Below are 13,862 nucleotides of genomic sequence, written 5' to 3' on the forward strand. Positions count from 1 at the left end.
AATTTTAAAAATAAAAATCTGGGTTCTTCGCTGCCTTTAAAGCTATACTTACCTAAGACCGCACACATACATCAGGACTATACAGTATTGTTCATTTCAACATCAATCTGAAATGAAAAAGTTATGTAAGTCATAAAGTGTTTTATAGACTGTTGTAGAAGGTATACAAAAATTTGAACCTTGCTTAGGGGAAAAGATTCTTGTCAAAATGTAGCTTTATATTAAACTTTTTATCAGGCATCATTCACATTTATTTAGTTTTGTTATTTTTATTTTTTTATTCATGGAAGACAGAGAGAGAGAGAGAGAGGCAGAGACACAGGCAGAGGGAGAAGCAGGCTCCATGCAGGGAGCCTGATGTGGGACTCGATCTCTGGTCTCCAGGATCACACCCTGGCCAAAGGCGACGCTAAACCACTGAGCTACTGGGGCTGCCCCCACATTTATTTAGTTTTATGCTATCCCTGTACTTAGAATTTGAAAATAGATAAAGAAACGACAATAGTTAATAAGTGCTAATTATTGGGTGTGCACAAAATATTGAAGGATAAAGGAGCCTGAGTGCCAGAGAAGGATTTGAGTTTAGATTCACATTATCTGTAGTAGAAGCAGCAGCAGCAACTTTGCTGGTAGTACTGTCATTTCTTAGGCATTTTATATACATCTCTTCCCCTTCATCATTACAATAATGCTGAGAGATAGATATTGTAATTTTCTTTTCATGAAAAAAGGGAACTGAGCTTTAGGGGGGATGAATAACTCACAAAGATAGGTAGTTGGGTAGATGAGGCCTAAAATGAATCCTGAGATTTGATGAAAGATTTAGTTAGGTTGGAGTGAGCATTGGGCAATATAGGATGAGTCATTATGTGTAAAAATCCTTGAAGTAAGAACAAGATTAATGTACTTGAAAAATTACAAGTAGTTCAGGAGAATCAAAGCAGGAGGAACAAGAAGTAATGGTAGGTCCAACTGAAAAGGAAGTCAAGGGTTCAAATTCTTTATTACAAAACTTTAGACCCTATGGAGAGTAATTAGAGGAATATATTAACTATTTCGTGTTTTACAGAGGTGATTTTGACCTCTGCATAGAGATTAGGTTGGGTGAGGAGCATGGAAGGTGAGAGGACTAGAGAAGGGAGACCAATTGGAAGGTTGTGATTCAGGCAAGAGGTTGCCTAAACTTAAGTAACAATAATGTAGAAGTAAGTGGGGGAGACAGAGATACAGAGATGTTTGAATTGATAGGATCTGGAATTTGGATATATATGGAAAAAGGTGAAATCAAGGATCACTTGTTATCTTAGTGGGTGAATGATTATGATATTTATTAGTTTAGGAAACACAAGAGGAGGTTTTAAGGGAAGATTTTGGGTGGGTTGAATTTATATTTCTTGTGGGATAAGAGAGCCCCCTGAAGAGTTGGATAAAATGCTCAGTGTGGAAGGAAGAGATCCTGGCTAATGGAAGAGATATGGATATTAAGGTCCTGTCCATGGCTGAGAACACTCCAGGAAAATGTAATATAATGAAAAAGAGCAAGGAAAAAAACTAGAAAAGAGAAAGGATGGCTAGAAGAAGAAGATAATATGAGATAGAATGAGAAGGGAAGAATCCTGGAAGTACAAAAGGTAGAAAATAGGGATACCAAAGTAATTGTATCAAAAGAGAAGAAATAGTTGTAGGTATCAGGTGTTTTTTCAGAGAAGGCTGCTAAGCTAATGACTGAGAAATGCTTGTTAGATTTGGGAAGAAGGAGATTGTCAGTGTAATGTTATTAGTGGCATGGTTCTGTCAGAAGTCCTGCAATGGGCTGAAGACTTAATAGATGTAAGAAATGAGAATATATACTATTATTTGAAAAATCTTGGTTGTAAGGAAAAATAGCTAGGGAATAGTGTCCAAAGTACCTTATTTAAGGTCAGGAGATAAGTAACTTTAAATTAGATGGAGCCAGGAAAAAGGAAATGTTGAAACAAAAGAAGAGTAGTATAACTAATGGCAGAAGATTCCAAGGAAGTGGAATAGATGGAATTCGGAGACATAAAACTGACCTGGCACTATTTTTTTTTTCTACTTTCCCAATAATTTTGGATTTCAGTCAATTAAATCTTTTGGTATCTATACTTTGCTTTTGTCATTATTAGCGAAGTTAGGGCTAAATCTATGACTGTAACCTGGAGCGAGAGCAACAGACTCTTGTTGAATAAACCTATGATTTTCCTAACATCAGGTAACCCTTGCATATTCCTTCAACCATTTGTAAAAGGAGAATTAAAAATGGTACCTAATACTTGGAATTGTTTTAGATTATCTTATAAATGTATACATAGAAGTCTCCTATTCTGCTTCACTTTTAGTAATGGCTTAATAAATGCTAGCTATGGTGTTGAGGAGCTCATAAAACCTACTTACACTAAGAAATGTGACCAACCATAGGGGATAAGCCAGTGTTCCCTGAAGTATGAGCAGAAGAAAGGGGGAGAAGGAGGGGAGAGTCTGTTTTCTTGCCCAGCTGCCTCTTGGCTATTTGCAATTGTCTCCTTTCAAGATCGTGATGATCAACTCCAGTATGTAACAATGGCTTTCTGAAAACTTCTGGAAACCATAGTTAATGCCCATTAGCACTCTGTTGGGACATTTTAGAGGAAACCTAGTAATGAATTCTCAGAGAATCAACAGGGATGAACTGACTGAATGACGGGTGAAGGGAAAAAAATAAATTCAAGTCCTATTTTACAGCTGTTTCTATAGTTAATGGGCTTCTATGGAATAAAAAAAAAATGAACTAGTTCTAGTTCATTGAGAGTACCATGGTGAAAGTAAAAGAATTACACTAATTTTTCTATTTGCTTGTCATTTGAAGATAAGGGTGAGGGATAGGGATAGATCACCACATAATGAGACTCTGGTTTAGTCTGGTTCAGAAGCATCTTTTGCCATTCTTCTAGTGACTCTGCCAAGTATATAGAATAGTAGATAGAGGTGGATCCCTGGATTTAAATGACTTGGAGTCGCTGTAATAGATGGGCATTATTTTTAAGGAAAAAATTTGTCAGGCAAATATGGGGCAAGGATATTTAATATATCCCAAATATTACAAGGTAACAGGACAAATAGTCATGCCAAGTATTGAGAATCAAAGCGAATGCTGTTCTAACATGAAGTCAGAAAGCAGAGGCCAGCTCACTTACCTAGCTGTAAGATTAGTTTAGAAAGACCATCTAAAAGGCTAATGGAAACAGCAGAGTCTAATCTTCGAGTGTTCCAGACAATCACATGTGCATGAGTGCCTCAACTCCATTTATTTCCATCTTCTCTAGCAATTACTGAAAAATTGGCTATTCAGCAGCAGCACTGCTCTATATTTGCTGATTATAAAGCAGGAAAATTGTTATGAACCTGCCTTTTCATCATTGTAGTTGAAAATACAAAGTTTTTAAATGGTAATATGTTATAATAAAAAAATCTAAAAAGCAAAAAAGCAAGAGACTTGAAGGAAACGTGTTGTGTGCAATTGTTCAGTTTTTCTTGTATGATGTCAAAAAGAAAGTGTGTATCTGGACAAACAGATAACAAAGGGACTAGGAAAAGTTTATGAAACTGATACCTTTTGACAGCATGTAAAAAAAATAGTCCTTTTTCTTAATAATTGAATGATACTCTTCGCAAAATCTGGTAACAACTTTGAAGTAAGGTAGTTTTATTTTTCTGGGATAAGGCAACCTAATTCAGCTGTTGTAGGTAGGTAGTAAAGGAAGGGTCTGCTCAATTGTTTTATGCTAAGTGGTTTTTTTTTTTTTTTTTTTATGATAGTCACACAAAGAGAGAGAGAGAGAGGCAGAGACACAGGCAGAGGGAGAAGCAGGCTCCATGCACTGGGAGCCCGACGTGGGATTTGATCCCGGGTCTCCAGGATCACGCCCTGGGCCAAAGGCAGGTGCTAAACCGCTGCGCCACCCAGGAATCCAATATGCTAAGTGTTTTAATGTGATAATGACCAAAATATTCTAACGATCTAGCTCCTCTAGTTTTATGTTTGATTTCACTTGGCTTGAATTTTCATAAAAGATGAACACGATCTGTTTCTCAGCAGAATTTAAAGAATATGCTTTTGTTCTTCATCTGGAGTTCTAACTTTATAAATTGCTACAAACAAGATTGGCTAATAGGGTGTGAACGTAGAAATTGGAAGAGAAATCAGAATCTCCCAGGGTATTAAGCAGAAAAATGAACAAGGTGATGTAGCTCAGTTTAGCAAACTAATTAGGACATTTTTAGGTGCTGTACAGTCAAAATCAAAATTTCACTAAAATCTTAGGCAAGTCTGGGATACGAGTGCAAACTTTTAAATTTTTAAATTCTAGCTAACATGCAGTATAACTAGTTTCAGGGTATGATATAGTGATTCAACACTTCTATATAACACCCAGTGCTCACTGCATAGTGCTCCTTAATCCTCATCACTCGTTTAGCCCATCCTCCCCCCAAACCTCCCCTCTGGTAACCATCAGTTCTCTACAGTTAAGAGTCTGTTTCTCAGTTTGCCTCTTTTCTTTTCCCCCTTTGATCATTTGTTTCTTAAACTCCACATAGGAATGAGATCATATGGTACTTGTCCTTCTCTGACTAACTTACTTCACTTACCCTAACACTCTAGCTCCATCATGTTGTTGAAAATGGCAAGATTTCATTCTTTTTTTATGGTAATATCCCATTGTGTGTGTGTGTGTGTGTGTGTGTGTGTGTGTGTGTATACACACCGCATCTTCTTTATCCATTCATCAGTTGATGGAAACTTGGGCTGTTTCCACAATTTGGCTATTGTAGATAATGCTGCTATAAACAGAGGTATATGTGCCTCTCGCAATCAGTATTTTTGTATCTTTTGGGTAAATATCTAGTAGTGCAATTGTTGGATCATAGGGTAGTTCTATTTTTAAACTTTTGAGGAACCTCCATACTGTTTGCCAGGTGGCTGTATCAGTTTACATTCCAACCAACAGTGCAAGAAGGTTTCCCTTTCTCCACATCCTCACCAATGCCTGTTGTTTCTTGTGTTGTTTGATTTGAGCTATTTTGACAGGTGGGTGCTGGTATCTTCTTTTAGTTTTGTTATGTATTTCTCTGATGTTCAGTGATGTTGAACATCTTTTCATATGTCTGTTGGCCATCTGTATATTGTCTTTGGAAAAATGTCTTTTCATGTCTTCTACCCATTTTTTTTAAAGATTTTATTTATTTATTCATGACAGACACACAGAGAGGGAGGGAGAGAGGCAGAGACACAGGCAGAGGGAGAAGCAGGCCCCATGCAGGGAGCCCAACATGGGACTCGATCCCAGGTCCCCAGGATCCGGCCCCGGCCTGAAGGCAGCGCTAAACCGCTGAGCCACCTGGGCTGCCCCTTCTACCCATTTTTAACTGGATTATTTTTTAGGTGATGAGTTTCATAAGTTCCTTATATATTTTGGATACTAACTCTTTATCAGATATATCATTTAAGGTTTCCCTAAATTTTAAGAAGCCACTGCAAGTATAAAAGCTGCTATTGAGAAAAGAGACATTTTCTAGCTGGTAAAGAAAACCAGACCAGTTTAAATCCTAGTTTAAAACATTTAACAAAATATCAGAGCACAGACCAGATCCACCTGCAACACCAGGCTGCAGAGCCCAGCCACGCAGCCTAAACTGGGCTCTCCTCCCTTATTTAATACCTCCAGCCTGCATACAGGTATAACACTAAGTACCTGCCTCACAATGGTTTATGGGAAAAAACCGGTAGGCTCAGATGTAGTGAAAAGGATACAGTAATAAAAGAAGGAAGGTCTAGCTGGAAATACCTATGTTAAGCACAAGGTAAAATAAATGATCTGGCAATGATTTATGCAAATTACATTAAAAGGATAGAAGGAAAGCTAGGGAGGGAATATAGGGGCAAGGGAATGGAGACTCAGGGGGATTAACATTTAAAGAAAAATGAACCTAAAAATGAACAGATTAGTGGGAGTGGGGAGGGCAACTGGAAGATGTGCAAGTTCTAATTTCTTTAGCTTTTAAAGCTTGGAAGTAAATTGATAGTGTCTAAAAATTTTTGTAATTAAAAACGACCCCATTGTAAGAAAATCTTCCTGTAAGGAAACATTAGTGACTATTCATTTTCAGTTGCATTTCTTTCTTGTTAAAAGTAAATTTTTATAATTAAGAGAGAAGGTATGTGATCCATGGTTATAAAAGTACTTCTATCTACTGATACCTATATACATATGCGTGTACATATGTAAAGTAAAATTCACAAAAGATTTACCGTCACTGTGTGAGATGGACTCTGATATCTCTACCATATTTTTTTCTTCATTTTAAGAAGCTGTTAATATGTTACAACCTAAGGTTTAAAACCACTGCACTACACTTTGTTAACAAAAGAATTTATGAATATAGGCAATAAAGTTTTGCAACTGCCTCAATTTGCTTTTAAATTAGCATAACAAGAAAACAGTAACTTTTTTTTTGTCTTTACAATGAAAGCATCAGGAAAAGTCTGCCAAGTGATGGCATTTCAGTAACAAAGGAAAGAGTACATCTGAGTACATAAATTGTTAAAATACTGTGCAGCGCTAGGGAGAGGGTTAAATTTTCTTACCTCTGAATCACAGTAGATGGGAGGTGAATTTATGGAACAGCACTTGGAGGCAAAGTCTGAGCGCTTGTCAATCAACCCTTGGAGGTCCGTTGCACTGGCATCAGGGAATTGTGCTTTTAATCCCTCTGCTAGTCTGAAAGACCATATTTTTGTATGGTTTTACTAGTTGTATTTTATAAACCTTTCTAATGCAAAATGATAACCCACTCCAGGTCTTTTAAAATTAAAAAAAAATTGAAGTAGTTGCTCTTAAATTTCAGATCTGTGGAGTAATTATTTAGCAATTCAATTTGCTCCTGGATTTGACTTCCAGACCTTCCCCTTTCATTTGTTCAGTTATATTAACATGAACGATTTCCTCTCCTATTCTTCCTGACTTTCATCTTCTCTGCAGTACTAGATTTCAAGCTCCTTAAAGAGTATTTCCTTCATGGGATTTTATGCCACCTTAATACTCTTTCTTTTCTCTTATTTTATACAATTTCCCCCTTGGGTGCCTGCTTCTTGACTGGCTAAGAAAGTCTCTGAGAAAGTCTCTGTGTTGGAAAACACAGAGAGGGTCAGACTGGCTCTTGTTTTTAGCCCTACTATCAATTAAGTCTCCATCTAACTTTCAAGATGGTGCTAGGATTTGAGTTTTCTGGATTCTCTCCCAGTTTGAATGGTCTATATGATTTTGGTATCTCTCTACTCTTAAAATCAGCAGCTCAACCTAGTTTTAACATGATCTTCTCCAGAAACTGTTTGCCAGCCTTGTTTTGGGCAGAGATGGTAGAAATCCAAATTTATCTGGTTGGGATAAGGTGGATGCTGGGAAAGGACAAGAGGATGAGGGAGACTAGTTTGCTCATAAAAGCATTATTGAAAGGAGTCAGTCCCAGTTGGAAGGGCAGGCAAGTCTGCCCAGAAGGAACTCAGGTGATGGAGAAAGAAAAAATGTGTGTGCATTTGTGTACACTCGTGCAGAATTTCAAATATCTGGATGCAGTGGTCTTAATCTTTGATGTCATAGCCCTGAATGTCAATTCTACTCCATTGCTATTTTTAATGTATTGAGATTATATAAATTATCAGTCAGTTGCCCCATGCAACACTGGAGTACAAAACTTGGATTATCTGTTTAATGTTCTGTACTGTTTTCTGACAATTTGGAAATAAACATTTTGAACTTACAGCTTTTACAATTTTTTATTTTCTTATAGAGCTTTGCTAAGGTAGTTTTCATGGGGGTCATTGAAGGAAGCATCCAATTTGGGGGATTCTTAGGTCTTTTTGTGGAGTCCTATTTGTTCTTGCTTTAGTCCTATGTTGACAAGATGATTTGAAATGGATCTAAGAAATCACTTTAATGAATTTGGGAATGCCGTGGGTAAAATGTCTTTCATTACCATGGCCTTTCTTGTCTTACTTAAGAAACATGGCAGTTGACTGTTGTACAACAGTGTTGGTGATTTTCAAGTTTTAGAGAATGCATGCTGGTCATGAGTGGTACTACCACTTGATTGGCAGTTTGGGTTGTCTTGTCAGACACAATATACCATGAAGTTAGATAACCTTTTTTTTTTTTTTTTTTTTAGCAGTTTTCTAGTTCCTCAATTATGTGTAGTGACATCTACATTTAGCTTTAGGGCAAGAATGTTGATGAACTATGGGCTAACTTGGTGTGTTTTGAATCAAGCAGATCTTGTAATTTATACTTCTGTGGCTATGTTCTAATTGATCTCTCACCTGATACACATGACTTTTCTCCCCACTGTGAAAAGAACTCCATTTCTTCCTACATAGATTCTACTTTTTAAAACTCTTAATTGCACCTCTTTTTTCTATTGCTCACTTAGCACACCTTAAATCTTCAATTATACGTTCAAATTACCATACCAAACTGCAATTATTGATAAATGTGAAGGAAACAGCCAGAAAAATCTTACTTTTTCTTAAACTCAGTAAAAGTGTTTTCCGAATAATCTGCACATAGTTTTTGTCCCTTGTCAATGAAAGAAGATAATTCCTTTTTCAGTTGAGGTCCCTGTAAGAAAACAATTGCATACAAAATTATTTGTCTTGAAGCATTGTTCTAGAAGACATTAAATTAGAATTCCATTTAATGTATTAGTATGTGTGTGTTTTTATTTATGCCAGACATTGGCAAGTATTTTCTATGTAAGACCAGATAGTAAATATTTTAGATTTTGTAAACCATATATAGTCTCTTCTGTAATTATTCAACTTTGCCAATATGACACAAAAGCAGCTATAAGCAATGTGTAAACAAGGAGGAAGGCTGTGTTCTAGTGACTTTATGAACACTGAATTTTTAGTTTCACATTTTTTGTGCCCTAAAATTAAAAACAAATCCTTTAAAAATATAAGACCATCCTTAGCTCATAGGCCATACAAACACAGGCACTGGATCAGATTTGACCCATGAGCTACAGTTTTCCAACCCTTTTCCAATCTCTACCAAGGTTGAGAAAATGTAGTAAGTGTACCTGAGCATTCATACAGCCAGTAGAATCTTCAGAGTCGCAGCATTCTGCAAGGCTTTTCAGGGTTGGCTCAAGTATTTTACTGAGAAATACTTCTGGAAGATGAGTTCTCCTACTTAATTCAAATGTATACCTGACACCAGGGGAAAAGGAGAGAATACTCTTTGCATTGAGTAGATTTGTGTTTGTGTGTCATACTAGAAATTTGACGTCTATTTTAAAGGTTGACCACCTGGCTTCTGCATCTTAATGAAAAATAAATAATTTAGGGATGACTTGGATGGCTCAGTGGTTGAGCATCTGCCTTTGGCTCAGGGCATGATCCCAGGTTCGAGTCCCACATCAGGCTCCCCACAGGGAACCAGCTTCTCCCTCTGCCTATAGTCTCTGCCTCTCTCTCATGAGATAAATAAAATAAATAAAATAAAATAATAAAATAAAATAATAAATAAAATCATGAATAAATAAAATCTTTTTAAAAAATAAAAAATAAAAGATTTAGGTAAAACTGGCTCCAAATCAACAGGTTTTGGATTAATATTCTCAATGAAATGCAAATTATTAGTAGTAGCTTTGGAGCTATTCTGACTAGTTAATACTGTATTAAAGCTCTGTGTGTGCTATATATACACATATGTATATATTCTATGTAAACATATCTATTTCAAATGCATATGGAACTAACTTTTATGTAACTATAATACAATGAACCCTACATAAAGCTTCAAGTAGGCACCTCAAGTGGCTTTTCTGTGTAAGTAGATCTGTAAATCCTTCCATTATCTTATTCCATTGCTCTCCATGCATTTATAAAAATATTCAGTCAACTATAAATCAGTCTAAAGTTAATCTAAATTATTCTAATATTGGGATCCCTGGGTGGCGCAGCGGTTTGGCGCCTGCCTTTGGCCCAGGGCGCGATCCTGGAGACCCGGGATCGAATCCCACGTCAGGCTCCCGGTGCATGGAGCCTGCTTCTCCCTCTGCCTGTGTCTCTGCCTCTCTCTCTCTCTCTCTCTGTGACTATCATAAATAAATAAAAAATTAAAAAAAATTATTCTAATATTGGTAATTTTCTGACCTGTTAATCCAACTTATTTGTGAAATATTTCTATGCCCTGAATATGCATATACTCAGACCTTATGCAGCTCATGGCATAAACAAACATATGGTTTATTTTTAGTTCTTAGTTGGATGAAAACAGATAAAGGTTTACCATTTCTTCTCATTTAATTTCTTTGTCATCTAATGCTAGTGAATGTTAATACTGTCAAGAAAAAAATTTACTCTGGTCAACTCTACTTACTGATCTATGGCTTTGGTGTTTCCTTTATCACATACATCCGCATTTGCAGGCAACTCAATGGCTGGCAGCTCAGGTGTTGGAGCAGCTGGCATGAAGTAAGCGCACACAAAAATGTCCATGGGCGTTTTTTCTTGACAACAGTCCTTGAACTTAGAATTCTTTGTGGATAAGTTATCACAGATTTTTACTGTGTATTCAGGTAGCTATAAAAGCAATTGTGAGTTTGTGCATTGTTAGTTTCCTGGTTGGCCTAATTAAAAATAAGAAAATCTTAGGTAGGCTTATAAGCCCTGGCATGGTATATATGAAAGGTTATAAGTAAGGTTCTTGAAAAACGCCTATTAACACAGACATGTTTTCTTAGTGGATAAAGACCAAGCAATATGACATATCTGTTTCTAAAGAGATCTACAGACTTGGAGTAACCTTTATTAAAGCAACTATTCAAATTCATATCCACTTAAAAGGATTGTGTAATTGAAAAAATGGTGAAGAAAATGATCAAGTCATCACAGGTATAAACATGAACAGCTTCCAATCTTCCAATAATATATTGGTTGCAATATTGTTCAATAGAACTTTGTGATGAAATGATCTGTATCTATACTGTTCAATACTATTGAGCATTTGAAATGTGGCTAGTGGTGTGCCTGGCTGGCTCAGGTGGTAGATCATGTGGCTCTTGATCTCAGGGTTGTGAGTTCTAGCTCCATGCTGGGTGTAGAGATTACTAAATATATTTAATTTTTTTTAAATGTGGCTAGTGTTACCAAGGAATCGAAGTTTATCAAGTTTAAGAAGTCAAATAAATTTAATTATGATTAACCTGTATTGGGCTGTGCAGGTAAAATAAGGTCAGGGGAGTTAGATAATCTTGTCCTCATGTGTAGACTTGGCCATTTAATAGTTGTAAGACTTCAAATTATTCATCCTTGTTAATCTTGTTTCCTTATTAATGGAGTTAACAATACACTTAAATTTCAGGATGATTCACTGAGACGATGTATGAAAAAGCAACATAGATCCCATAGCAACATGGGATTCTTAGTGCATGGCACATGATGAGGATTCTCTTACCTCCTTGGCCATGCAGTCCTCAGAGGTAGACTCACAGCACTTGGAGAGAACTGTGTTGATCTCTTCAGCTAGTGGCAAAACATCCTCCAGCTCAGCAGTTGGCACTTTCTGTGCTAATTTTATGAGATGGCTAAGTAGTTAAAAATGAATTGTTAGGTGGCTAATATTGTTTTTTGGGTTTTATTATGAACATACAGTATGGAAGAATAATACCGTAATTTCAACTCTGTCCTCAATAGCTGCATGGAACACATCTGCTATGTGATGGATCCTATGTGCTAGAGCCACTATTCAAAATTCAATCATCCCCAAGGAATCATTTCCTATTTTTTGTACTTATATGTAGCTTTTTTTTTTTAATGCAAGACCTACCTACTTGAAATATGCCTTTAAAATGTTAGATCTAGGGGGATCCCTGGATGGCTCAGCGGTTTAGTGCCTGCCTTTGGCCCAGGGGGTGGTTCTAGACTTCCCGGGTTGAGTCTCACATCAGGCTCCCTCGATGGAGCCTGCTTCTCTCTGCCTGTGTCTCTGCCTCTGTCTCTTTCTCTGTGTCTCTCATGAATAAATAAATAAAATCTTAAAAAAAAATTTAGGTCCAAAAGAGCAATAAAGTACTAACATCCCTATTCATAAGGCCAATATTCTTTTTTTTGTGTGTGTGTGGCCTTTCACTGTACTTTAAAAAATGGTTTGTGGGACACCTGGTGGCTCAGCGGTTGAGCGTCTGCCTTCGGCCTAGGGCGTGATCCCGGAGGTCTCGGAGCGAGTCCCTCATCAGGCTCCCTGCGTGGAGCCTGCTTCTCCCTCTGCCTGTGTCTGTGTGTCTCTCATGAATAAATAATTTTTTAAAAAAATGGTTTATAAATTCATTTAGAAACTAAAGATAAAACAAAAAGGAATAAGACCTATGACCCTAGATCACAGAATAATAAATGTTGGGTTTTGGTGTATAACCTTGAAGAATTTTCTAAGGTTTATCAAGTATTAAGTATTTCATAAGGGATTATGTATACTCTGCTATACTATTTATACATTTGTCTTTTTCACTTAATATATCAGGGATATTTTCTATATTAAGTATTATTTTTAAATTGTGACAAAAAATTTACTTTGCCATCTTACCTTTTAAAGTATGTAACTTGGTAATGTTAATTTTTACTATAAATAAGTATCTGTAAATATAATAGATTTCTGGAATCTTTCCATCTTGCTAAACTGAAACTGTATATCAATTAAACACTGACAGCATCTACCTCAGTCTTTTGGCAACCACCTTTTCACTACTTTAGATATTACACCTAAGGGGAATCATATAGTATTTGTCTTCCTGGTACTGCTTATTTTGCTTAGCATAATGTCTTAGCATTCATCCATGTTGTAGCATGTGACAGGCTTTTTTCAAGGTTGCATATTATTCCAATGTATGTATATGCCGCATTTGCTTTATTTATTGGTAGACATTTGAGTTTCTTCTATCTCTTGGCTATTGTAAATAATGCTGCAATGAACATGCGTATGAAAATATCTTTGAGATTCTACTTCGAATGCAAAGGTGGGATTCTATTTTTAAATTTTTGAGGAAACTCCATACTGGCTGCACCATTTTGCATTCGCATTAATAGTGCACGAGAACTTCAATTTCTCCACATTCTTGCCAACATTCATTTTCTGTTTTGGTAGTAGCCATCTTAATGAGTGTGAGGTGACATCTCATTGTGGTTTTGACTTGCCTTTATTTTATGATTACTAATGGTGAACATCTTTCCATATGCTTATCGGCCATTTATATATCTCTAAGAGAATTGTTTAAACAACTTGATTGAAAAAAATTGAATACTTTCTTATTGAGTTATGGAAGTTCCTTATATTCTGGACATTGAACCCTTATTAGATATACTTGTAAATATTTTCTCATTCTGTAGGTTGTCTTTTTACACACAGAAGTTTGTTTGTAGTTCCATTTGTCTATTTTTGCTTTTGTTGTGTAGGTCATTTCTAAGAAATCATCACCAAATATAATGTTCTGAAGCTTTCCCTTTCGTCTAAGAGTTTTATAGTCTTAGGCCTTATGTTTCGATTTAATCCATTTTGAATTTTAGTATATGTATAAGGTAAGGGTTCAATTTCCTTCTTTAGCATGTGGATATCCAATTTTCCCAGCACCATTTGTTGAAGAGACCATCCTTTTTCCAGTGTGTAGCCCAGCACCCCCATTGAAATTCATTTGGCCAAATATGTAAGAGTGTATTTCTGAGCTCTCTGTTCCATTAATCTATATTTTTTTTAATGCCAGTACCATAGCATCTTACTACTGCCATGTAGTATGTTTTGAAATCCTAAAATGTG

The 13,862-nt window shown here is 36.4% G+C and overlaps 1 protein-coding gene across 1 annotated transcript in view; it reads right to left on the reverse strand.

The window, feature by feature from the left end:
- GC (GC vitamin D binding protein) overlaps positions 1 to 13,862 on the reverse strand; it is a 34,530-nt gene that overhangs the window by 2,342 nt on the left and 18,326 nt on the right. Inside the window, exons 7-12 of the mRNA XM_041725590.1 lie at positions 11,514 to 11,643; positions 10,437 to 10,639; positions 9,133 to 9,262; positions 8,572 to 8,669; positions 6,644 to 6,776; positions 53 to 107 (exon numbers count right to left, since the gene is read on the reverse strand). Of these exons, the coding sequence (XP_041581524.1) occupies positions 78 to 107; positions 6,644 to 6,776; positions 8,572 to 8,669; positions 9,133 to 9,262; positions 10,437 to 10,639; positions 11,514 to 11,643 (724 nt within the window). The 3' untranslated portion in view covers positions 53 to 77. The remainder of the gene's footprint in view (positions 1 to 52; positions 108 to 6,643; positions 6,777 to 8,571; positions 8,670 to 9,132; positions 9,263 to 10,436; positions 10,640 to 11,513; positions 11,644 to 13,862) is intronic.

The sequence above is a fragment of the Vulpes lagopus genome, chromosome 12, assembly GCF_018345385.1.
Source record: "Vulpes lagopus strain Blue_001 chromosome 12, ASM1834538v1, whole genome shotgun sequence".
Classification (NCBI taxonomy): domain Eukaryota; kingdom Metazoa; phylum Chordata; class Mammalia; order Carnivora; family Canidae; genus Vulpes; species Vulpes lagopus.